Source organism: Symsagittifera roscoffensis, chromosome 8 (genome assembly GCF_963678635.1).
Source record: "Symsagittifera roscoffensis chromosome 8, txSymRosc1.1, whole genome shotgun sequence".
Lineage (NCBI taxonomy): Eukaryota > Metazoa > Xenacoelomorpha > Acoela > Convolutidae > Symsagittifera > Symsagittifera roscoffensis.
Genome location: NC_087069.1, coordinates 18,197,900 through 18,224,568, shown reverse-complemented (window position 1 = coordinate 18,224,568; position 26,669 = coordinate 18,197,900). Strand labels below are relative to the sequence as shown.

Genomic DNA, 26,669 nt, shown 5'->3' with positions numbered 1-26,669 from the left:
TAAGTTTTTGAAACTGGGTGAGAAAATTTTTTTAAATGTTTGAAATTAAATATTTTGATTAATCAGATTTCAATTTTGAATGGTTGTTAACTTGTTTCTGGACTGCGATTTTGAGTCGCAACATCGAACTTTTTCGACGTTGAACAGGGTATAAGGAAAATATTCCAGAGAGACACATATAATAAAAAATCACCTTCTTACACCTTCGGAAGTGTACTCGTCAAAATTATGCATAAATACCGTATATGGAAGCTGAAAAAAAAAAGCTTCAGCTTAACCACCCGGGTTGAAGTCCCACCGTTAATTATCGTTTTTTCTGTAGTATCACAGTGATCGCTATTTTCCAGCGCTGATTCATGTATAACTCAGAGTTTGTTGCATATTAAACCTGCGATTTTTCAGAGCTATTTCAGTAATGATTCCGTAGAAAATCATCGCTAAAACTTAAGAAATTTTAACTTCAAATGAGAGTCTTAGTTAAATTGGTATAAGGATTGATAGCTTAGGGGAAGCATACATATCAAGAAATCTGCAGGTTATGGGATCGCACCCCTGATACAGCAAAATTTTTGCTCAAAATTTTTAGGTTTTTCTATTGCTGTTTCATCGCTGAAAATAAGCCAAATTAGCGATAATTATCGATTAAATTTGCTATTGTGGCAATGAGCATCGATAACTTATCGATGGGGATCGCTGTTTTTTTTCCACTTTTTTATAGCTAATTTTCAATGTGAGCTCAACCCGGGCAAGTTCATTTTAACTTCTAATTTTCAAAAGTTTTATTGCGATAACCATTGGTTGTTTTGATTAAAATCCAACTGTTGTTTTAGAACACCCCAAGTGGAAAAACCACAAGAAGAAATGACACTGCTGGCACCCATTTCAGCCCATATCTCTTCTTAAAATAAGGAGTTATTCAAAAAAACGAAGCACAACAAATAATGATAACAAAACACAGTTACGATAAGTTCAATGGACTTTCTTTTTTTTTCAAAATAGTGTCATTGGTTCGACTAATTGGATCAAAACCCAGACGCATTGATTTTGGTTGGGAATAATTAAGGACCAAAAAGCAAACTCGATTGAAAAAAGCAAACAATTTTTGCGTACATTCATCATCAAACAAATCAAGGTTTGCAAAGATTTTGTCTGATATAGGTTTTGGGACCGGTTTTTGGTCCCCATTAGTGGGGCTCATTTTAGCCAACATCATCCTTAGAAAAATAGCAGAAGCATAACAACTTTTGATAGACAAGGGAGCGGAAAAAAATAAATAAATTTTTAAATTTGTTTCAATTGGTTTTTTTCCGCTCACAAGTAAAAAGGAAATCATCAGCAAATAGTTATAGTTTTATACTAAAGTTTCGATGGATTTCCTCTTCATCAATTTTTTTTGGTATTTTTGGAGAATTCAATTTCCATTTAACTGATTTTGTTTGAGAACAATAAGGGATCAATATGGCAAGTTGAAAAATCAAACAACTTTGCTAAACTCAGCGTCAGAATTCAACATCTTCAGTAAAATCTTATTAGGCTTGCTCCTAGCGCGTTGATTTTCCAAGGATATCTGATGAAATTCTTCTTTTCTGGGTTTGCTAGTAGGCAACAAGTGAAAGTCAAGTAGTGTACTGTAAGCCTTTCGAAATAACCGAGCACAAAATCTGAGTTTCGGTTAATAATTATGGGACGACTTCAACCAGTGTGTTAGATTAGGGCCAACGCTGCTCTAATGTCGCTTCATAAACTACCCTTTTTCTAAATGGTATCATATTTAAAAGTCTAGATAAATTTTCGTTCTTTTTTCTTTCTTGTTGTTTTCAATTCGCAAAAAATTTCAAAGTAGAGTAGCATACGTAGATATTTCCCAGTAGAGCAGTCAAAGTTAGGTCAAGGGTGTTGTTCTATTTCTATGGAAGTGACTAATTAAGAAGTCCATTGAATTTTAAGCGGTAGAAAATATCAAGGTCACAAATCATGTAGAACTGAAACCACTTCTTTGTTGCAATTGAAATTTGGGACTGAGTAAAAGTTGACTCGGAAAATCAAATAATATCAAAAATGTAGACTTTGGGACCAGTTTCTGGTCACCGTTTCTGGGGCTTATTTTAGCCGGTATCATCCCTAGAAAAAAAAATCAGAAGCATAACAATTTTTGATAGACAAGGGAGCGGAAACAGTAACTAACTTTTAAAATTTGTTTTAATTGTTTTTTCTCCGCTCATAAGTAAAAAGAAAATCATAAGCAAATAGTTATCGTTTTATACTAAAGTTTCAACGGATTTCCTCTTCATTATAGTTTTTTGGAGTTTTTGGAGAAATCAATTTCCGTTTAACTGATTTTGTTTGAGGACAATTAGGGATCAATATGGCAAGTTGAAAAATCAAACAGATTTGCTAAAACTCAGCGTCAGAATTCAACATCGTCAGTAGAATCGTGGTAGGCTTGCTCCTAGCGCGTTGAGTTTTCAAGGATATCTGATGAAATCTTTTTTTTCTGGGTTTGCCAGCAGGCAACAAGTGAAAGTCAAGTAGTGTACTGCAAGCGTTTCGAAATAACCGAGCACAAAATCTGAGTTTCGATTAACAATTATTGGACAACTTCAACCGGTGTGTTAGATTAGGGCCAACGCTGCTTTAATTTCGCTGCGTAAACTACCCTTTTTCTAAATGGTATCATATTTAAAAGTCTAGATAAATTTTCGTTCTTTTTTCTTTCTTTTTGTTTTCAATTCGCAAAAAAATTCAAAGTAGAGTAGCATACGTAGATGTTTACAAGTAGAGCAGTCAAATTTAGGTCAAGGGTGTTGTTCTATTTCTATGGAAGTGACTGTTTAAGGAGTCTATTGATGTTTAAGCGGTAGAAAACATCAACGTCACAAACCATGTAGAATTGAAACCACTTCCCTGTTGCAATTAAAATTTGGGACTGAGTAAAAGTTGGCTCGGAAAATCAATTAATATCAAGTTTGGTTTTAATAAGGTTAATTTGAAAAAAATGACAATTAAAATTGCAAACGATTACATCGTTAAAAATCTGTCTAGGAAAATTCAAGTTTGCTCACAATATCGTCATCGTTAAACCTTTTGAACGAAATTTTACTTAGTAATTTTTGAGTGATTGACAAAAAAAATCGGGATAATTTGTTTTTTTTATATAAATTAAAAAAATTGTTCATGCCTGACTATGTATGTGAGCCATTCAAGCACCAAAAAATTCGATCGTTCTTCTAAGTATTTTAGGCAATTTAAATAAGCAAAAATTTTTATTAATGGAAAACTATAGTTTATGTTAGAATGAACTGTGCTTTTCATGTCACTCATTTTTCGGGAAAAAAAACATAGCTTGTCTTGCTCAAATTTTTCAGGTCCATAAGGTTATCTTGATTTTCGTGCAACAATCGGAGACCCTGTGTCCTCGGATGGACTTCAAAAATGATATAAAAAATCACAAGATCTAAAAAAGCGTTACCAAAGGTAAAAAAGATTTGATACAAATTATCACTTTTGAAATTTTTCGAAAACCTTGTAGCAAAAATCGAATTGCAACGTTTTTGCAGTCAAATTCTTAGCGTTCCATATATCCTTTGTTGCCTAATAAAGATTTTTACCAGGCTTTTGGCTCAATTTTTCCCGAAATAACCTTCATGTGGCTTCCTGCAGAATACTGTTCATTAGCAACTTGATGCTGCTTAATGTTTAACTAAGTCACATTAATCCAGTCTCTAATTTTTTAAATTTTTTTCTTTTTTTTTCACTGACCGATCAAATGAGTTAAAATGTTTATTTTAAAAAATTTCCGGTGTCACCATCAACTGGTGCATTTTTTTGCTTTGCAGTTTAGACCAATTTAGAGCGAACACTGTAAAATTTAGGAGCTTTACTTATTGATGACGAACCTTTTTTGTTCTATTTTTAAAAAATGTATCGTTTGCTAATTAGGCCACAAAATGGAAACGTTAGATGATTCTATTTTTTCGCAAATCCCACAGAAATAACTAGGGGTGAATTACATTCTTTGTGATTAAAATTCATATTGCAAAAATCTGTCATTTTTCAAGGTTATCTTTCGTCTTTTGGCTACAGGTGGGCATAGCTCATCCAATTGTATTTTCAATTTCATTTTTGAGCGACCATTTTTAGTCATTCTAATCAATAAAAAATTTATGACCGACTGGGTTGTCAATCGTTCGGATTGACTGTTTTCGCAGCTCAAATAGAAGCTTTCCTTCTGATTTATAACCTAATGACACATTCTTAAATCTCTTGGGTGTCGTTTGTTCATAATATGCCAGCTATGACGGTACTAGTTACTAAAATATGACGTCATATCTGGAGTTTGAATTGATTAAAACAGCCTTGAAATTGTTCTTGAGCCAAAAGAACATGTCTGAACGCATGACTAAATGGTTTTCGATTGATTTTTTGTTTCAATTAACCTTTCTTTTCATTGATTTAAACAAATCAAATTCCCCTTGTTTTAATACCCATCCCGGGTTGACCAAAATGTGCAACCATGCGTCGCACCATGCATGGTTCCACGGAAGCCATGAAAAATTGCCGACGTATTTTTATGTTAAAATAACACACTTTCCATGCATGACGCGACGTATGATTCCACATTTTTTAAAGTATGGGGGACTTCAAATTAGACAATATTGATACTTTTACTAGGGCTATTGATAATTTATATGTCACCATGGAAGCTTGCAATGTATGGGTACTATGGTATCATGCATGGCGCGACGTATGGTTACTATGGTACCATGCATGGCGCGACGTATGGATACCATGGAAACATATATGGCGCTACATATGATTAACAAAGAACCATATTTGGCGCGACATAGAAACTGAATAATCAAATAAATTCAATATTCTCGTGGGCATCCAAAAAGTGCTCTGAACGACCTCAAAGACGTTGGTAGTAAAAATCTTACTTTCAGAGCAAAAGTCAGAGCAAAAATTTGGTTCCCAAGCAAAGCACATTATTATCTGATTTAAAAAGTTTCACCTGGTGACACTGGAAAACATACCTGGTGATGGTTCAATAACTTTCAGAAAACTGTCTACAACAAAACAAGCATTTCAGAAATATGAAAGATTATCAACACATAAAATAAAATAATTACCATCAACAAAAACAATTCAACAGAGGCAAAGCAGAGCTTCACATCACTTGTAATACAACGAAATCGTCGCAAACTAAAAAAAAGATTCTGCAAAAAAAAAAACAAGAAAAAATCCAACGAAAATTTTTTCAAGCGATCAAAATTATAACCAACACAAAATGCAAACTTCGATCAAAATTTCGTTTAAAATGTTAACATGCACAAAAAATGTCTGTTGCAACAGGCTCAATAGATAAATAGGTCCAGCAGATGAATCTTAGGAAAAAATTTCACGAGAAAAAAGTCTAGAAGACAATTGCAGTACCCTTGTTTATCACAAGTAACTATGGCAAGATTTTCAAATTTTTTTTTATATTTGTCTTGGTTTCGTCTGAATTAAAGTTCATTTAAAGAAAACTGATCTAAGAAGACATATGAGTGCTAAATAAACATCGAAACGAAACTCAAAAGCGGACACCCGTTGAGCCGAAAAAATGTTTTTTTTTTACAAAAAAACTTAACATTTCAAACAAAGTATTTATGTCTTACTTCAAAATATTAGGTTTTCATAAAATATCAAAACCCGACATCGGACTAATAGGCCGATGTAGATCTGGCCGAAAAATTTTCAGCCGAAAACAAATAAAAAGAAAATAGACGAAAATAAAATTGGAAGTGGTAAAATTAAAACCAACAAACAAAAAACAAATTACAAGTCAACGGCCATTCAAAACGCAGACTTTCTCTGAATATGTCTGTTATTTGACAAAAGAACAGCTATGAAGAAAATAGCTTCTGTCATTGTGTGAACAAAGTCCTTTACGAGAAAAAAGAGCATATTTCCCGGTTGCAACAACCTTGCTGATCGCAAGAGTAATAATCTAGGAATTTTTAAGGTTTGGTTCATTGTCTGGGAAACATCCAGTACATTTTTTAGCATATGCTTAAAAAATCAACAGCTAATAAAGATAGCCCCTTGAAAAAATCATTTTTTAAAGCTAATTGAATTGCATTCAGGGAGTCGAAACTTGACTCAATGAAAAGCTCAATGCAAAACTTGGCTTGTTAAGTGTTTTTCTCATCATTATCATAAAATTGACTTGCAGACAAGTTCAAGCATAAAACATAATTGGTCTTCATACTTAACCTATCAAGCCCACCCAATACACTAAAAAGAGATGCTCGTGTGAGGTTCGGGGAAAAAAGAGCTACCTTTTTTTAACTGTTTGACTATAGTTTCAAACAATTGCAGTAAAGAGTAACTACCGCATTAGCGAGAAAAGAGTTCACTCCAACCAAATTTTTAAATTTGAAGAATAGCTCGGAAAATTCATAAAGTCAACTTGGATAGTTCATTTATGCTTCCTCGATCATGGGTGATCATTAGTACGCGAGTGGAAGCAGTGTTTATTTTTTTAAATCTAAAACTTATGTTTTATAGCATTTTGCACAAGAATGAATTTACGCTTGCGATTAGTAAAAGTTTTTTAAATCAGAGCATATACGTTTTTTGAGTTAAAAACTTATTTAACAGATCACTTGGATCATGTATTAGCTGGATTTATAATAAATTTGAGTTTTTCAGTTTCTGCGGCACACTTGGCGCAGAATTAATGTATACGCATGGACGGCAAAAGTTGTAGGTGCGAATTGTGCCAGGATCAAATAGTCGGCCTATCATACGTTTGATTATTTTTGTCGGCTTAGCTGCTACATCATGGAATTTTCCTCTGGTCCAAGTAAATTTCATTCTAGTAGCATGTGTTTGAGATTTATACCTGTAGTTTGTAGTTTCATTGACGCTGTCATTGTTTACTTTCTTCATTTGTTTTTGCTTATAACATTTATTCTGCCTAAATGGTTTTGATTATACTTTTTTGGTTTAGTAGCCTTAATAAGCTAATATTTTAATGTTATTGTTCCGACTTTCGTAATCAAAGCAATGAAATATTTGTGCTCACGGTGGGTTTTTTCTTCAAACAAGTTTAGACTTTTTAACTAGCCATTTTTGATAGAGTTCTTTAATATCATTAAAAAGTATTGTTGTATTGAGCTAAAATTTGAAAAGATATTTCACCTGTGATCATTTTTCATAAAATTATGGGGTTTAAAGACTGCTATTTTGGCCAACCTGGCGAACGATATATTTCGCGCTATTAGCAAGTGTTCAGAAGTGTTCAGAAAAACAAGTGTTCAGAAGACTCCTGTGATTAATTAAATTTAGTTTTCGTCAATTTTGAAGGAATTGGGAACAAAAATCGTTTTATTAGGGGATTTAGTAAAAAAAATTTAGTGCCTCTCCTCGGTACTTCATCAGCCTTTGATTAATCTTTGTGTCAACTCTAGAGAGAATAACTTATTCAATCAAAGTTTTGAAATGCCGTTTTTCTGTTTTTTTTTGCTGTTATTGCTATTTTTTGTGAGAGGTTATCGAAGATGCTTTTGTGTGGAGTTTTGTTTCGGTTCTTTCAGATTCAAAAACCTTCATGATAAAACAAGAAAGTTTGCAAGTGTTTTTTTGATTGCATAAATTTGATTCAAAAAGTTTTACGCGACAAAAGCTAACAAAATGAAAAAAATATATATAGAACTTTTGTACTTGCCTAAATAAAAAAAATTGTTCAATATGCAGGCTGTTGCCAGTTCTTTTTTTAGTGAAGACAACCTGCACTATCTATTTATTGCAACTACTCTAACCCTTCTGAAGGCAAGCAAAACATGATATGTTGCATGATGATTAACTCATTATTGGAAACTCATTACTTAGCTAAAAGATCTAAGATTGACTCGTTTGCTTGTTTTTACAAATTTGATTTCCAAAAAAAGCATTAACAAATTTGATTTCCAAACCCAAAAAGAATTCTGTTGTGAGATTTTAGTTTGCCCTCTCAAAAATATCTGATAAAAAGATAAGGTTTGCTTTCAAGTTGATGAAAAATTAAAAAAAACCTCAAAAGATCAATACTTTTTAAAACCAAAATTCACCTCAAAAGGTGATTGTTTCAATAAACTATTGAGCCTCAGTTCACTCCCTAACTGTTGTAAGGAAAAAATCTAATGAGTAACAGAATACATTAAGTTTGGTTAATTTTTCAATGTTTATTTTAAATTTTTTCTTCTATGGAAATATTGTTTTAAGTTTTTTAATTGAATTACTATTGAAAAAAATCCAAATTTTAAAGTATCCTGTGGTAATCGGACACGATTTGTTTAAGACAAAGTTTTATTGTAATTCGTTTCAAGACGTACCAAATAAAACTTTGCTCCGGAAGGAGAAAAATTTTAGGAAAATTGAAAATAAAACATTTTTCACCAATCTTCACGCATTTTTTTTGTCCAAAAGTATGTTTTCAGTTTACCCCCTCAAAATTTGAAAATGCAAATAAACCTCGAAATTTACAAAATGTTTGTCAATTTTGGTTGTGCCTTTGCCTGCTCTATTAAAGTTTTTTTTAAGGAAACATCGTTTCCATAAATAGCGCCATTTATGGTGCGACGTATGGTTTGCATGGTAGAAAATTCAAAATCTAATAAAAGTGTATTTTGTACTACAGACACTTTTTCTCAGTCATTGTTTTCATTCAACCTCTATTTTACGGTTTTCTGGAGAAAAAAAATATTGTGAAAAATCTTTTCCATACGTAGCACCATATATGTTGCGACGTATGATTTGCATGGCGAAAAGTTTTGATATTTTACCAACAGCTTGCATATCAATGAGAAACCGTTTTTATTACTATTCTACTCCCTTAAAAAGCTATTTTGAGGGTTTTCGAAACCAACGTATGTGTTACGTATGATTAGTCATTTTCCAATCAAAACATGCATGGATGTGCATGGTTGCGCATTATCTTCGGGATATAGATTAAAGTATACTCCTCTGTTGCACATACCCAGGTTGATATCCACACAAGAAAAATGCCTTTCATAAAATTTCTAGAATGAATTCTATGGAAAAAATGATTGTCATTCAATTTTCATAGAAATTGTATTTTCATACAATTTTCATAGAATTTCATCGCAAGTATTTTTTTCATAGAGCATTTTTTTTGCTTTTCCATGCTAAGAGAAACATAAATTTGGATAAAAATAGGCCTTTTTTTGAACCATCGAAATTTTCAAGTTAAGTTTTTTAGCAATATACAAAGGTTACGTTTTTGGTAAATAACTCTGTGTAACAATTTTGACATTAACTTACAGGGCTATTATCCTAGTATCACCAAATACAGTTAATATATGCACCTTGTAAAACTTCATGGTATGAAAAAATGCTTGTCATACAATTTCATAGTACAACAAAGGCTTTTGCTATTTTTTAAAATCTTTGAGATCAAGTTTGCTGTGTAATTCCAAAATGTGGCTTTTTTATCAAAATTCAAAGCATGGAAAAAAAAGGTTATTATTCTATTTGCACACTTTTTTGTTAAGGAATTAGTATGAGATGGTATAATAAACATTTTTTTTTCAATATGAACTAGTATTTTAGGCGTTTTTTGTCAACCCGGGTACACGATTGATCAGAATCTGCTACGGTATTTTTTTCTTGAATGCTTCATTAACCTAAATGTTGATTTTGTGCTCTATCAGCAAAAAAGTTACGCAAATCAGTACCCTCACTTAATTGTGTCAGGTAATTTTTTCCAAATGCTTCCTTTTAGAACTATTTTACGAAAACAATTTTTTTTTCATTTGAAAAAATTTCCCTAACAGTTTTCTGAAACTTTGAATGTTTTTGGAAACTTTTTGCAGCAAACAATTTAATCTTGAATGAAACTTGAATCACTTCACTTAAATTTACTTTTTCTCACTACGCGAACCCAAAAACTTTGGTTGAGAAAATTTTAGTTTGCGGTTAACAGCTATTCTCTATTGATTGTTATTGATTGCAATGGACTTTTTTGCCCATTTTTTGTTTAATTGTTTTGACTTCAGGTTTAGAATTGAGCCTGTTTCGGTTTTGCGCTGGACTTGCAATTGCATCTCCAATGAGGATTTTAAGTAGCAAAACTAAACTTTTTAAAGTTTAAACAGGCAAGAAAATGTCATTACAGGAAGTCACACAGTTTGAAGACTTTCTGGGCTTACACATTTGATAAGTATGCAGTTATCGGTAAAAACTTTGCACAATACTCCGGATATGACAGATGCGACAATCCATCAGTACGATCAAGTTTGTTTTTAAATCCCGTTATATTTTTTTGTTAATGCGATACTCTTAATTTTGTATTGAAACCATCATTTTGAAACCATTTTTGTCACGGATTATTGAAACAATTTTTAACACGACTGTCTCAAATTAAACAAAGCCCAGAACAAAAAGAGGCTGCTGGCGCCTACCTTATCCGATTTTCATAAAATTGACCTCAAAGCTCAAAAAATTTAGACTTCACAGCCAATGATTAAAATACCCTGTTACACTAAATTCAATTAACTTCTCTTTATGAAATTATTAGGATTAGTTGGACTAACTTGACTGAAACTAAAAAAGATTAACTTTGGAGGGTACGATTAGGAGCCGTTTTGACAAATTTGATCGAAAAAGCAAACAGTTTTTGCTCACTTTCGCATTAATCAGGCTGGTAGAGAATTAGTCTGATGTAGATTTTGTCCCAGAAATTCAATTATTTTGTTTTGTACTGTAAAATACTTTTTTCTCTTGCAAACTGAAAATAGTGCAAACTTCTCTTTATGAAAGTAGTGTGATTAGCTGGACTAACTTGACTGAAACTAAAAAAGATTAACTTTGGAGGAAAAGATTAGGAGCCGTTTCGACAAGTTTGATCGAAAAAGCAAACAGTTTTTGCTCACTTTCGCATCAATCAGGCTGGTAGAGAATAAGTCTGATGTAGTTTTTGTCCCAGAAATTCAATTATTTTGTTTTGTACTGTAAAATACTTTTTTCTCTTGCAAACTGAAAATAGTGCAAACTTCTCTTTATGAAAGTAGTGTGATTAGCTGGACTAACTTGACTGAAACTAAAAAAGATTAACTTTGGAGGAAAAGATTAGGAGCCGTTTCGACAAGTTTGATCGAAAAAACAAACAGTTTTTGCTCACTTTCGCATCAATCAGGCTGGTAGAGAATTAGTCTGATGTAGATTTTGTCCCAGAAATTCAATTATTTTGTTTTGTACTGTAAAATACTTTTTTCTCTTGCAAACTGAAAATAGTGCAAACTTCTCTTTATGAAAGTAGTGTGATTAGCTGGACTAACTTGACTGAAACTAAAAAAGATTAACTTTGGAGGATAAGATTAGGAGCCGTTTGGACAAGTTTGATCGAAAAAGCAAACAGTTTTTGCTCACTTTCGCATCAATCAGGCTGGTAGAGAATTAGTCTGATGTAGATTTTGTCCCAGAAATTCGATTATTTTGTTTTTTGTACTGTAAAATACTTTTTTCTCTTGCAAACTGAAAATAGTGCAAACTTCTCTTTATGAAAGTAGTGTGATTAGCTGGACTAACTTGACTGAAACTAAAAAAGATTAACTTTGGAGGAAAAGATTAGGAGCCGTTTCGACAAGTTTGATCGAAAAAGCAAACAGTTTTTGCTCACTTTCACATCAATCAGGCTGGTAGAGAATTAGTCTGATGTAGATTTTGTCCCAGAAATTCAATTATTTTTTTTGTACTGTTAAAGACTTTTTTATCTTGCAAACTCTGTAGCAAAAAGCATGCAGGTTGCGTATGCAAGTTTTGATGAATTGGCAGTTTTGAGTTGCCCAAAAAAGTTGGAAACTCATTTTAAGTTATTCCGCAATCCTAAGCTACCAGGGTTGACCTTTTCATGCAATTCCATGAGTGCAAAAAATAGCTTGAAAGATCTATGAGTTGAGATTTTTCATTTATGCAAGCTGTATGACTATCATTTTTCCATAAACCAAAAATATTGATGTTTTAAAAAGTTAATTTCTCAATTTTTTTTTGGTTTTGTTCGTAACCGAACACAAGTGGCAAAGACCGTGGTTTCTCAACAATATAGGGTCACCACAGGTTTGATCGTCTTGCAATTTTAAATTTTGGAAACGGTCCGAATTGTCTTAATTATCTTTTACACGAATGATATATTGAAAGTTTCAAACTTTTAAGTTTTGGCAAAAACTTTCAAATATGATTTTGCTTTAATTTGAATTTTTAATTATTCATGCATTGATAAAAGCATACAAAAACTTGCCCTAAAAATAAACAGGAATTTTAAGCGTAATTGAAAAAAATATATTTAGAGAAAAAAAAATTCAATTTTTGTGTATCCAGGACTACGTTATGCACACAAAAAATAATTTTTGCATGCAATTTTAAAAAAAAACCTTTGTTTGAGTAAAAAATTCGTTTTGCGATCAAAAAGATATTGGGGCAACTTCGAACTAAGAAAATTGCCAATAAAAGCTAGTCATTGAATCTCTATTTATGGAAGTTGTATGATTAGCATTGTCGTTTTTTTATTATTGCAATACACCGACTAATATACCAAAACAAGAAAAAATATCTTAGTTTATTGAATCCATTTTTGCGAAGTGTATAAAGTGTTTATGGAATTCATGGAATTGGATGATTAGCATTTGCGGCGGTCTATAGTGGTCAACCCGGGTTAGGGCCAATATTGCTTTAAATACACTTCGTGCTTTGCTTTCTTTTAATTATCAAGTTCAAAAAGTAAGAATGTTAAAGTTTCCATGCTTTGTTTTTCAATTTTAGTTTTTGTTTCAGTTGTCCTTTATTTTCAAATTACGGCAGGGTAAACTGGCAGAACAGTGGATAAAAATGTTGTCGGGTTTTCATGGAAGTGACAGTTTGTTGAAGTTTAAGCGAGCGGTAGCAAAAAACTCTCTCAGAAATCAGGGAAAACTAAAGTTAATTGAGTCTCGCTGGCAAAAAAAAACTCGGCTGCTAAAAACAAGTCCAGCTAAAGTAAAATTTTTGAAATTATTCTAGAAAAAATTATGAGAGTGACACCTGTAAACAAAATCATTGCCAATAAAATCTTTAGGAACCGTATCCACTTTCAAGCGATAATGTTATGAATCTAGCACCAGAGTTTCCTAAGTTAAAAACAAATTTTCTCAATCAAAATACTACTTCGTTAAAATCTCTTCGGTTCATGCAAAAATTAATGAATCTATTAATACACTTATAATTTGAAAACGTTTCTTTTTTTCAACACAAATATAATTGTTTATAATTGACTTTTTAGCCTTTTTTAATTGATATGAAATATAATCTATGAAAAATATGTTACTTATACATGAACAAAACAACTCAAATACAAAAAACGATTTCAAATAAACTCAATTCAAATGCAGAACGTTTTTTTTTCTTTTTTTTTCTTTAATATACTTGTCTTGATGCAGATTTTTTTTGATTTTTTCAATCAAAATATGAGCACAATGTTTCAGTTTGATAAATAGTTTGGCTGCTGAAATAATTTTTATTTCAGATAATCAAAGGGTGACAAGCTTAGGAGTTTTGTTATTGACAGCAGGTTCAGAATCCTTTATTAGATACTTTTTGTTTATAGAGCATTGTTGCCTAATGACAGTTTTTAACCGAAGAATACAGTTTTTGGGTGATTTGAAATATGATTCAAAATAAATATGATCCTGTCGCATTTTGTTCTTACATTTAAAGGACGAAGACTTAATTTTCTCGCGACTTATTTTGTCGACTTTTGATTCGGAATGTCCTGTCATAACAACAATTAATATACGGACACTCACTGACAAAAATGGATTAGGATGGATTTTAGTATGAAAAAAGTACGTTGATTAAATTTAAATCGATTTTAGTATGAAAAAAGTACGTTGATTAAATTTAGAAGATTTTAGTATGAAAAAAGTACGAAGATTAAATTAAAGAGATGAAGATTGAAAATTTAAATCGATTTTTTTCATTCGAGTTTTATCAGTTTCAAATTTTTATTACATTTATTTTTTGATGAATCATTTTTCATTTTACATCCATAGCGTATTGTAGCATAAAAAGACCAAATAAAAAGACCAAAATATCCATAAAATTCTAACCCTTTTCTTGATTAGTTTCATAAGTTTTGGCTTAAAATCTGTTTTACTTTCATGATTTTCTATGATTTTATTGCATAATATTGAGATCGCAATTTAATTTTATCTGACCCTTTTCTGGTTTTTTACACAAGATTTTGCCCATAATCTGATTTACAATGGTTTTCTATGATTTTATTGCAAATTTTTGAGTTTAAAACCTGATTTATGTGGATCATTTCATTGAATTCTATAACATCTGGCACGAGTGCTTATGTTTAAAAAATCGAGATTAAAAAATGGAAATAATTTTTTTAAAGGGTATGTTTTTTCGCCGTGTTAGCAAAAAATCGATTTTAGTGTGTCGGAAAATCCATCGAAATCGATTTAAATCGATTTTTTAGACACTTAAATCGATTTAAAATTTTCAAAAAGATCGATTTAAATCGATTTAAAATCCATTTAAGTTCAAAAAATGTACATGGTTAATCAATTTGGATCGATTTGAAATCGATTTAAAATCAATTTAAATTGACCGGAAAACATTTCTGTCAGTGCGGGGACTAATCAAGCTATCCAGAATAGATTTAGTCTGCATATCTAATCTTCTATAATCTCTCAATACAGTTTAAAAGTAATGCTTATCTGAGATGACACTGCTTTTCGGTATACCATAGGTTTGTTGTCAGGTATTGAATCTCTTAAAATTGGCAATTATATTTTTTGTAGGTTATTGTGATAAATAAACTCTTAATGATCAACCGAATAGTTAATCATTTGGATTTAATGTTTTTTCGCAAGTTATGGGCATTTCTTCTAATTGATAACCGAATGACAAATTCATACTTTATTGGGTAATTGCTTAATATTAGGTCAGTTCTGACGTGACGTGTCATTTTCTAAATCTTGGAAAAAGCGACCGAGTTTTTTGGCATGAAAAGTTTTGAATCAGAAATAAAAAATCTTTGCAAGAAGCGCGAATCAAAACAGTTCCTATATTGGCTTACTGTCAAGAATAGAAAAGAAAAACAATTAACTAGTACAGCTGACGGTGGCTTAAGGTATGTAAAGTCTTGGAAAAAATTATTCGAAAGCTTTGACCGGCTCCAGTTACCTGCCTATAGCAGTTCATCCCTGGAACCCTCATAGATTATTTGCTTCAATGTAGACTAACCCTTCATAATGATTTTCGGGTCTTCATAATGAGTTGTTTTTCCTTGCTAAAAACCTCAATCTAAAGCAACGAGCATGGGGGCGGAGCTGTTTGCATGTGTCCCGCCTAGCATGCGCAACTAAAATAATTACTCAATTTGTTGCGGCGTTTCGCATCAAATTGAGTAATTATTTTAGTTGCGCATGCTAAGCGGGACACATGCAAACAGCTCCGCCCCCATGCTCGTTGCTTTAGATTGAGGTTCTTAGCAAAACTATAATTGATGTGAAAAAAAAAACATTTTTTTCTCTTTCGGAATACTAGCTAGATACAAGTTCCTCGTTAATTAGGTTCATAATTTTTCAAAGCTAAATTTTTTTAAATTCTGCATGTATGAGCGCAAATTGGCATGCGGCCTTTAGCTTAATTAAAACTAAGTAAGTTTCTTAGCAATTGCAGATAAAGTTTATCTGCAAATGCAAAAAAAACTAACTCAATTTTAATTAAACTAATGACCGCATGCCAATTCGCGCTCATACATGCAGAATTAAAAAAAAGTTTTAGCTTTGAAAAATTATGAACCTAATACCTTTAGAGTAATTATGGGATATATGTCAAAATATGGCGAATTTTTTTTTTGAATTTTTTTCAGAAAGAATTTTTTTGAGCTCTTCCCAATCAGTATATTACTTTTTAAAATTTTTAAAACTATAAAACTTGACGGAACAAGATTGTTTCTTTGTTTATCAAAAAGCAATCACCAAAAGTTTTTGACCATTTTTCATGGCCCGGGTTGACAAAAAATGCTTATCATACTATTTCGTATTATGAAAAAAAGGCTTATCATACTAATTCATACTATTTCATAGACCAAAAAAAACTATGAAAATAGCATGATAAGCATTTTTTTCATACCATGAAATTGTATGATAAGCATTTTTTTCCACACATGAAAACACCAAAAATCATTTCATCCGAAACATTTCCCTTGACTTTTTGTCATAAGAAAACCCAGAGTGTAACTGGCAGTTACCACGCAGATAAACTGCATTTGGTGATTTTTGCCACCTACGTTATTTTTTACATTGTTACATGGAATTATATACCAAAAATGTAACACTTTGTATATGGCTAGATAATTTTTGGCTTGAAAGTTTTGGTAGTTGAGAAAAAAAAGACCTGTTTTTTTTAAATTTATTTTTATCTTAGCAATTGAAATAAAAAAAAATAATAATCGTGTTTTTTTTAAAAAAACTCTTTTCGTGATTTCTGGATTTGTTGAGTGACAAACTCGTCCTGGACTACGTTATAAACACAAAAAGTCAAAAATTTTCAAGAAAAAGTTTTTTTTCCGCAAAGATTTTCATTTGAGCACAAAAGCAAGTTTGCAACCAAAAAAGGGATTAAAAATTTTTTACCTCAAATTTGTGTTTTTGCTTATGAAAAAAGGCATATCATACAATTTTTATATATGAAAATTTTATGATAAGTAATTTTTTGACCAAAATTAAAATCATGTTTTTGAAAGTCAAAATGCATTCTTTCGATAAATTTGAAAAAAACTCATGTAAATTTATCCAGAAACATCGTTAAATTAATCTTGAAGATTTTATTTTTTCTATAACAATTTTATGAAAATAATATGATAAGCATTTTTTTTGACCAAAAATAAAATCATGTTTTTTTTGAGCAAAAAAATCAAAAGATAGAAATAGAACAGAAGTCTTTCTCTAAAAAACTTTAATACAGTTTTTAAATTTTGTATGAAAGTTGTATGATAAGCATTTTTTCCATAGTCGCCATATATGAAAATGTATGACAAGCATTTTTCTTTTTTGGACGTCAACCCGGGAGGTTTTAATTTACCAATTAACAGTACCGCCGGCAGTTATTCTTACAAAGTAAAACTTGGATAACTTGGGGAAATTTTATGCTATGGCAACATTTTGGCGCTTTGAGACAAAATATTGTATTTTTATTTATTCAGACGTATATTATCAGTAGATCTTAAACAAAATCACCATTTTTCAATCACTAGGGTTTTTGTGTTAATCCGGTTTGCTCAATGTTTGCAAAACAAATATGATTTTTGATTGCACATACTGATAACCTTTTGACATCTTGGATTGCTCTTTGAGACACATGCTGATACGATTCGCCACATTTTGAGGTCTTGTTTCAAATTTTTCTGCATCAAAACGTTACCTGCGGTAAATTCTCGTTTTAAACCTGGTTGAACTGTTTGACAAAAAATCCTGGAATTGTCAAAAAAATTTTATATTGACAATTTTTGCAGGATTTAAAGGACGCTTTTTTCAGCGAGTTTTTTTTTCAGGGTATCATCTGAAAATTTTCTCATTGAATACATGTGCAAAAAAACATCCGTTTTTTTTCTAATAACAATCCATGCCGTAGAAGAAATGCTTAGGCGATTTTTTGGACATTAATAGTATCAATCCAAATCTTGAACAAGTAGCTTTAAAAACTTGCTCATATTTTTTTTCCTGTCAGCAATGTTTTCAGAAGATTTTGCAGATCATACAAAAACGATCAAAACAGTCATTAAAATGATATGTACCGTGCTGTGTCTTATAACAGTTTGACAATAAAACTCAAAAATAATTAGTTATTGTGCGATGAGTCTCTTAACACATGCTGTGAATTTAAAAAACTGAATTATAAAGAAAGAAGTTTTCATTACAGTTCACAGTTCTAATGCGAAATTTATTGTTATTTGAGAACTTTACAAAACTAGCGCTTTCTTAGATTATTGTGTCAAAAACAATTGAGCGATGTCAATTTTCGTTTGTTGCCGTTCAGATCTCAAAAAATTCCGTTGAGTAAGTGGAAAAAACATTTTTTTTCCAATAAATGTATAATTTTGATGACGTTGTCTGCAAATACACCTGTTCAGAATAATTAGCTGATGATATTTCCATTAAAAATATATTATTTCACACTTTGCATGGTAAATCTATTGTGATCATTTTCTTTGAAGTTTTATCTTTATTTTCAGCTATCGGCGTTTAGAAAAATTCATTTTTTTTTGTTTGAACTTACGAAAGTAGCTTTTATTAAAAATGGTGGCATTTATTTCCGCTGTTTTAGCAGCAATTTTCCTTAATATATTAAATAAATTTCAAAAGAATTATTCTTAAAAAGTCTTTGTTAATCTCAATTCCTTGATACATATTAAAATCTTTGTCGAAATAACTGTAAATTGTGAATCCGTGGTAAATTTTTTTCGAATTGAAATATAGGTCTATATATTTTTTTTACTTTTCTACCGGAATTGGTACGATTTGAGGACCTTTGAAAATATTTCCGTTAGTTTATTTTAAACCGCAATAGTCGCGTCAAAACCTGTGTGCTGTATTTCTATTCGTTGGTATTTCCTCTTTCACAATTTGTGAATTTGCAGTCCTTTTTGGAAGGGATTTAGGGAAATTGGGGCTATTTATTGTCTCCTGGTTATCCTCAAATTTTCTCAAATATTCCCCCAAATCCTCAAAATAATCCTGGGCTATCTATCGTTTCCTAAAAAATGGGCAGCACAAATTCCTTCTGGTAAAACTGCAATTCCAGTTCAAAAAGAGATTGACCTGTTTTAAACAAAAGGATGCAATCTTTTAAAAATTGAACATGAAAAAAAGTTTATTTTACTTCCGCTTGTTTAAAAGTTTATCTTGAATCACTCGCCAAACAGAAATTTTTTCTTTGAAATCTAGAGGTACAATTATCAAAATATAAGAAGTCCAATTGTTGCATGTCCGCTACCGCCTTGATTAAAGCATTAATATGCCCAAAGTTTTATTTTACCCAAGCTTATCAAGGAAAGTGACATAAAATGACATTATCAATGAAATCGTGCTGACTTCGTATTTGTTATTTCAAGAAATTGTAAGGGTAAAGTGATAAAACATCATTTTGATTAATAAAAAAACTGTTATTTGTGATTTCAAACTAAAATGAAAGGTGCTACTCTGCCGACTTCGTTCGAATCATGTCGCTTTATCAGTCTGTCGGCTCTCCTACCATTCATTCTTGTATTTCAAGTCGCGCATTCGGCTTCCGAGTTGATGTACGAGTCGCCTCTTGTCATTCAGCTTATGAAAAATGCGTCTAAATATGTTCGCCCAGTAAAAAATCAGAATATGCCGACTAATGTTACCTTCAGACTTAATCTATACCAGATTTTGGGCGCAGATACAGTTAACCAGGTAATTTTTTATTATATTTTTTGACTAACTTTAACAAGCACCTTATTTGTGTTGTTTAAATTGCTTAATTCACTTTCAAAGCAGAGGAAGGAGCTTTGGTGCAGGGCTCACTTAATTCCAGGCGCTCGTGTGCCGTTACTTATTTTAGAGTTCAGGGGCGAATGTAGAGTTTTGCCAGTGGGGCTGAAAGTTATTTAAAAAGTTCGATGTTTTTTTTTGAATCCACTAAAATTTATTTACCGAGTTTTTCGTAAAGTGCGAAGATCGAAAAAAAAAGAAAAAAACGCGCTTTTGCCTATTGCTCCCTTCTCCTAATTATTTTACATTGGTCGAAGGCGCCATTAAAAAATCGTAACCAACAAAATCGACCCCTCCCAAAGCTGTTGAATCAATTATTTGGGTTATTGGAAGATATTTTGAAAGAAAAAATCACTCAAGAGTCCAGACAAATTGATATGATTATTTTTTCGCTTTCAACCTTTTATAAATTATTGGATTCATTGGGTTCAGTTAGATTAAATGAAAAAAAATCTACTTTTTTCAATTACTTTAATTCATTCTGTTTTGGGAGCTATATATAACCTATTGTTCACAACCCAAGGAAATTTACACAAGAAACGATTTAAGTACTTCGATTCGTATTTTTTTTCTTTTTCATTAAATTGGCTTTCAAATTTTTTTGTGGCGGTCACAATATATGGTATTTGCAAAACTAGCAATGTTTTTGGTTGAGATTTGTTATTTTATTAGATCAAATCATATCTAGCTTGCAATTTCGAACCGAAATATTGTAGAAGGAAAGTGAAATATTGTTGAAGAAGTAGAAAATTTGATATGAAGAACCCACTTTGACCTCCAAGCACAAAAAACGCTTATCAGACATTTTCAAGCCACAAAATTGTTTATTATAAAATTTTGTGCAATGAGTTTATAGAGAAATGCTTATCGTACAATTTTCATTTCTTCTTTACATTGCTAGAAAAACGTTCCGAGTGAAATTTCCAAATTTCTGGAGAACTTTTTTTGATGCAAAATTAATTCTATGCTCAAGCAAACAATTTTCAAACAGAAAAGTTCGCGTGGAACAATATGGAAAAATTTGCACATTATTGTCCGTAACTTGAATGTTGAATGTTTCGAGCAAATGAATCAAAGTTGACTTTGATTTTTTTTTGCGACGTGAAAATTAATATTTTCATGTTTTTGCAGGATAGGATAGAATTTATTCTGTCGGAAAAATCGACCGCAGTTTTCAACCACCAAACTTTTTAAAGTAAATGTTTTTTTAGCCAAATACAAGTTACGATATCTTGTTATAACTCATAGTGATGTTTGATAGATCAACTCAACTGGCAAATTTTAAATGCAGAGAACATTTTGGGTATTGCCTTTTCGGACAGGAACAAAAATGCAGCAAAACGTGAATTTTTCTACTACCGAAACTTGCTTGTCATATAACTTTTACATATAGAAAAAGTTTATCAAGTAGTTTCCAATTAAATGAGCAAAAAGATATTCAAGGCATTTTTTCATTTATCAAAACTGTATGACATGCATTTTTGGTCAACCGGGAAGCTTAAATATGTAAACACTAATAACTGAAGCTCTGCAACTTTGAAAGGATACTTTGATGATGTTTACTACCTTAATAAAATTTTTATAGACTTCGACGTAACTTAAGTTAGAGCTGGTTTCGAAACACAAGTAGCCCTTGAAAAACAATACAGGAACTTAAAAACTTTTTGATTATATGAGTGAAATTTTGTAGAAGAATTAGAAAAATTGATATGAAGAACCCACTTTGACCTCCAAGCACAAAAAACGCTTATCAGACATTTTCATGCCACAAAGTTGTTTATTATACAATTTTGTGCAATGAGTTTATAGAGAAATGCTTATCGTACAATTTTCATTTCTTCTTTACATTGCTAGAAAAACGTTCCGAGTGGAAAATCCAAATTTCTGGAGAACTTTTTTTGATGCAAAATTAATTCTATGCTCAAGCAAACAATTTTAGAATAGAAAAGTTCGCGTGGAACATTATGGAAAAATTTGCACATTATTGTCCGTAACTTGAATATTGAATGTTTCGAGCAAATGAATCAAAGTTGACTTTGATTTTTTTTGCGACGTGAAAATTAATAATTTCATGTTTTTGCATGATAGGATAGAATTCATTCTGTCGGAAAAATCGACCGCATTTTTCAACCACCAAACATTTTAAAGTAAATGTTTTTTTTAGCCAAATACAAGTTACAATATCTTGTTATAACTCATAGTGATGTTTGATAGATCAACTCAACTGGCAAATTTTTAAATGCAGAGAACATTTTGGGTATTGCCTTTTCGGACAGGAACAAAAATGCAGCAAAACGTGAATTTTTCTACTACCGAAACTTGCTTGTCATATAATTTTTACATATAGAAAAAAGTTTATCAAGTAGTTTGCATTTAAATGTGTGCAAAAAGATATTCAAAGCATTTTTTCATTTATCGAAACTGTATGACATGCATTTTTGGTCACCCGGGAAGCTTATATATGTAAATACTAATAACTGAAGCTCTGCAACTTTGAAAGAATACTTTGATGATGTTTACTACTTTAATAAAATTTTTATAGACTTCGACGTAACTTAAGTTAGAGCTGGTTTCGAAACACAAATACACAAATAGCCCTTTAAAAACAATATAGGAACTTTAAATCTTTTCGATTATATGAGTGAAAAGTTTCGTCAAAAAATGTTTTAAAAATACAAGAAAAATAGACGAAGCGCAAGTATTTCAAGACGAGATTTTTTAGTTTTTGCTTCAATCTTTGATCTGTTTCGCTGTTCTTTTTTCCGAAACAAGATAAGTAATTAATTTGTTAGTTAAAACAGACAAAAAAATATGACATGCAAAAGTTGATAGGCGTGGAATATTAAAAAAGCAAAATACAATTAGTTTTCAAGAAACTATCAGTTTAACTATAATTTCTCCGATTTTTGAAGAAAACGGAATTTTGATGCTTATGTGATTTGTTTTCCGGTCAATTCAGTCAAATTTTTTATTCATATTGCTGAAAACGTACCACAAACTATTTATACTCGAAAAATTATCCAGCACAACAAAATCGTTCCAAATTAAATGGAGGCTTGCTAATCGGTCGTATTTTTGTGTTACTTGAATGGTCACACTTGATGTTTAATATTGTTCAAAATTGATAGTTTTTAAATATTTTTTTTCTCAAAAACTAATCGATATGGATTAAGGGGCAGTCGATTATTCAGGTCTTTGCCCTGATATGCGAGCAGTCTTGCTTACACATTAACTTAAACCCCGCGTGGAAAAACATCAAACACCAGTAGGCTGCCAGTCGCAGTGTAATGAAAGTATTTCACTCCAATCAAATATCAAAATTATTATTCAAGATCTGCGTTTTTGACCTTTAAGTTTCGAAACAAGTATCTACAGCCCTTTTGAGCAGCAGCTATTTTGAATAAAAATGTCTTATAATCCCGTCTTGATTTCTTCTTCCTGGTAGGTGTGATTTTTTAACGCACAATTTTGAATGTTTTCTAAAAGAACATTTGAAGAAACTTCAAACTTGATAAAAAGTTTTGACACCATGAACTCTTGTTTTGAAAAAGTGAAAAGGTTTTTTGTTTCAACTATAAAAAAGTTTTTGTTTCAACTTTGATTTGTTTCTGTTGTTTGCTTCCAATTTTTGTTTCAATTTTTAAGTTTCAATAGCGTGTAGCTTTAGAAAAAAATGTATAGCCCGGATCAGAAGTGAGTAAAATTCAGACAAATTAGTTAATTGTAACAAAGCCGCACGATCACGGGCGGATTTAGTAGGGGTGGGAGGGGCGGACGCCTCTTTCCTCTACAGAGATTCGACCCCCTTACCAACCAATAGACCCCTTCGGTATTATTTTTGACATCCATTTTTGGCCAGCCAACTCTAATATTTTTCTAAAGGCACTTTTGGCGCCAATATATACTAATTTTGAAGGGGAGCGCGCGACGAAAAAACGCAATTTACTGGTCAAAAATTTCGAAAAAACGGCCCTTACTTTATCAAAAAATTACCTACGGCGCAAAACGTAGAACTTTCGTCGAAATAGGGTCTTCCTAGTTTTCTGCGAAGGCTCGGAAAATCCATTTGGTCAACCTAAAAAAAAGTTGACAAAATTTTTGAAAATTTTTGAAAATCCGCCCACCCTCAAGAAAATCTGCCCCTACCCACACTGCTCATTATTTGTTAAATTTGTTTTGCGTATGGAGGAGACTTTTAGCGGGAAAAGTGGTAATTTTAATTATTTTTTCTTGTTTAAACTTCAACAGTTATTACATCTTCCAAAAACAGCAAAGTACACTCGTATGATTCAAAGCATTGTCCCGAAAAGAGCAGGCTTGTTCCTTTTGCCATCATCAAAGCATCAAAAGCCAAATATCTTTTTTTATATATGAAAATCTGCAATGTCTCAATTTACTAATTTGCTAGTGCAAACTTGAAATATCAAATTACTGCACTGAAGGATAATGATGAAAGTGTCTTGTTTAGTTTTTGTTCAGTCTGCTGATTTTTTAAATTACATAAAGGTTCCTCGTATCAAAAGTACGGTAATTAAAATGCATGAATATGAACTATTTTTTCAGAACATTTTCTCAGGCTCTCAGACGTATTCGTATCAATCAAATATTAGCGGTTTTTTTTCTGATAAGTATTCAATCAAGATAGTTTTAACAGAAAATCGACACTTCTAAAAAAAGACGCCTTTTATGGAATTCAATTCTAAAAATAACAAAGAAGCCAATGGTGTCGCATTTACTAATTACATCGAAATCTTCAATTGTTCTTTTTAACAACCTGTTAGCGTTTTTGCGGCAGAGCTTGTTAAAACATCAATCTAGAGTTTAACAAAAAAAGCATGAAGTTGTTTCTACAATTCAACTTTGATAAAACTGTTAAAAAAATAAAAGTCGGACGACCCGCCCCATTTCATTTCAGGAACTCGACCTTCTGCCGATCTTTGTAATAATTTGAGTTAGTCACTTTTGAATTGCTGACCCTCAAACTTTTATTGAAATGGCCTTTGGCGCCAAAAGATTTTCATTCTGAGGGGCGCGCGCGCGGAAAAACGCAGTTTTCCGGTCAAAATTTTCTAAAAAAGCTTAAATCTGCAATTTTTGGCTTGACAGAAATTGAAAGTTTGACCAAAATTTTGAAACAATTAGTTTTAATAATAAATTTCTCGCATCTGCACCCAAACTGGTATAGGCTTGGGGCAATGGTTTTGTTTTTGTCAAAGCATTAGAACTACTCAAATGAAATGAAAGTCACCGCCGGGAACCCGTTCTACCTATCCGAGGTAACACTGGTGGTCATGACGCTAAATTTTGCGTAATTTTGCCTCATGAGTGGACGCACCGGGACAACGCCAACACAGTTTTGCGGCTCGGGCATTGGCCTGGCTTTGACCCACGAATATCGGTGCTTCACGTAACAGTTATTTATCTTTGACTTCCTAACAGAGCAGAAATAAGAACAGATCGGACACTTTAGCACCTCATCACCTGTGCTAGTGTCTTGGTTTGATGCGAAGGATTGCTGACTCAGTTGCGGTGCTGAGATGGTCTGTTCTGATGCGCTGATGAGTTTCACATGCGGGTGGCAGTTTTGCATATGTGTTAAGTCCAACCACTGACGTAGTCATAAGTCTTGTTACAGTCGGGCAAGGGACAGTCAAATTTGCCTTTCTTGGACTCTCCGTTGCTGGGCTGTTGGGGAATCTCCGCAGTTCTTTCAATTTTTTTACTGCTTTCAATTGCTTTATCACTTTCAGTTTCACTAGAATCGGAGGTCTGGACCAAGGGTTCTGAATGATTAAATGATTAGCTCTGAGATACCTGTTCATCTCTTTTTTTTTTGCTATGAAATTTTCTACCACACTTTTCATTAGCACATTGAACTGTTTGCGACCAAGTGCCAACAGCATTTGCTTTAAAATCCCTACTTTCTGTGAACTTCAATTTGGTTGTCAGAATGTGACCCCAGTTGTCTTAGTCAGACTTTGTTTTGAGCCCATGGTTGTCAAGACCAGCCCTAAGCTGCCCAATCCAATCATTTTGCCCAAATTTAGCAACTTCAACTAGATCAATTAAGCTATCGACGCTGATGTTTCGAACAAATTTTTAATTGTGTGCCGAACAAAACTTCAGTTGTTTTTAACCGTTTGAGCTTGTTTCTCGGTCGGCAGTCCAGGAACCAGCTATTAGTCTCAATTCGGTCAATTGCTCTTTACTCACTCTCGCATTCAAATCATCTAATATCAGAGTATGAGATCAAACTTTACGGCTGGGGATGCCGTCTTTCATTACTCTGAAGTGATCATCGTACAAGCAATCAACCCGACTTTCACCTTTTTCAACAACCGGGATAGTGGGACTGTAAAAACGATTATTTTGAACGTCCCACTATTAATGCAACTTTTTAACCAGGCGACCATAATTCGGTAACTTTGGCGCCTATGTCTGGTTCATTACAATTTCAAATAATTGAAAATAAGAGCAATCTCGTTTCTATCTTTTCTCTCGGGGTCATTCGAGCACAAAATAGTGTAATTTCTACTAAGATCAGATAATCCGTCGCTGTTCAAGCGGGTTTCGCATAATTCCAGGACGTCAAAACGCTCCTCGAGCATCAATTGATCCATCTCGTTTCTTTCAATTCCTTCAAGGGTCTTACAATTCCAAGGTCCAAACTTCCACGGTTGCTGCCTTACCAAAAGTTTTTCTCGGGCCGGTCGCTCCTGTTTCCAATTGGTTTATTTCATTGGTTTGAATGTAGTTAGTTTGTCCTATCCAAATCGTCCTATCCAACCTCTGTTAACCACCGAGTAGGCGTTTTGCACTTCAATCGTTTGCCGCGTACAGACAGACAGTCTGGTAAGCTGCACTTAGGTGACGTACAAGTTGCCCCGGACCAACCGCTAGGAGGTGGACTTTGGATCCCTCTACACCACCTACAATACTGCTCTAGCTATCGGGGAGGAGAGACCAACAAAAAGATTATCATTTTTAAATGTTAAAAACTATTAAAGACCAGTTGATGAACAGTCGGAACTTTGTACTTTTACCCTGATAAGATATTTTTTTGACAATCGAGGGATTATTTTTGCTTGAGGTTTTTTCTTCGGGAAACATTTGAACTGT

General features: G+C 32.4%; 3 protein-coding genes across 3 annotated transcripts in view; 2 read left to right on the top strand and 1 right to left on the bottom strand.

The window, feature by feature from the left end:
* Positions 1-26,669, top strand: part of LOC134852943 (nicotinamidase-like) — a 484,331-nt gene that overhangs the window by 146,451 nt on the left and 311,211 nt on the right. The window lies entirely within an intron of this gene.
* The window catches only part of LOC134852940 (uncharacterized), a 343,687-nt gene that overhangs the window by 210,778 nt on the left and 106,240 nt on the right, over positions 1-26,669 (bottom strand). The window lies entirely within an intron of this gene.
* The window catches only part of LOC134853085 (neuronal acetylcholine receptor subunit alpha-7-like), an 82,638-nt gene continuing 74,585 nt past the window's right edge, over positions 18,617-26,669 (top strand). The window contains exon 1 of the mRNA XM_063869023.1: positions 18,617-19,472. Coding sequence (XP_063725093.1) covers positions 19,221-19,472 — 252 coding nt within the window. The 5' untranslated portion in view covers positions 18,617-19,220. The remainder of the gene's footprint in view (positions 19,473-26,669) is intronic.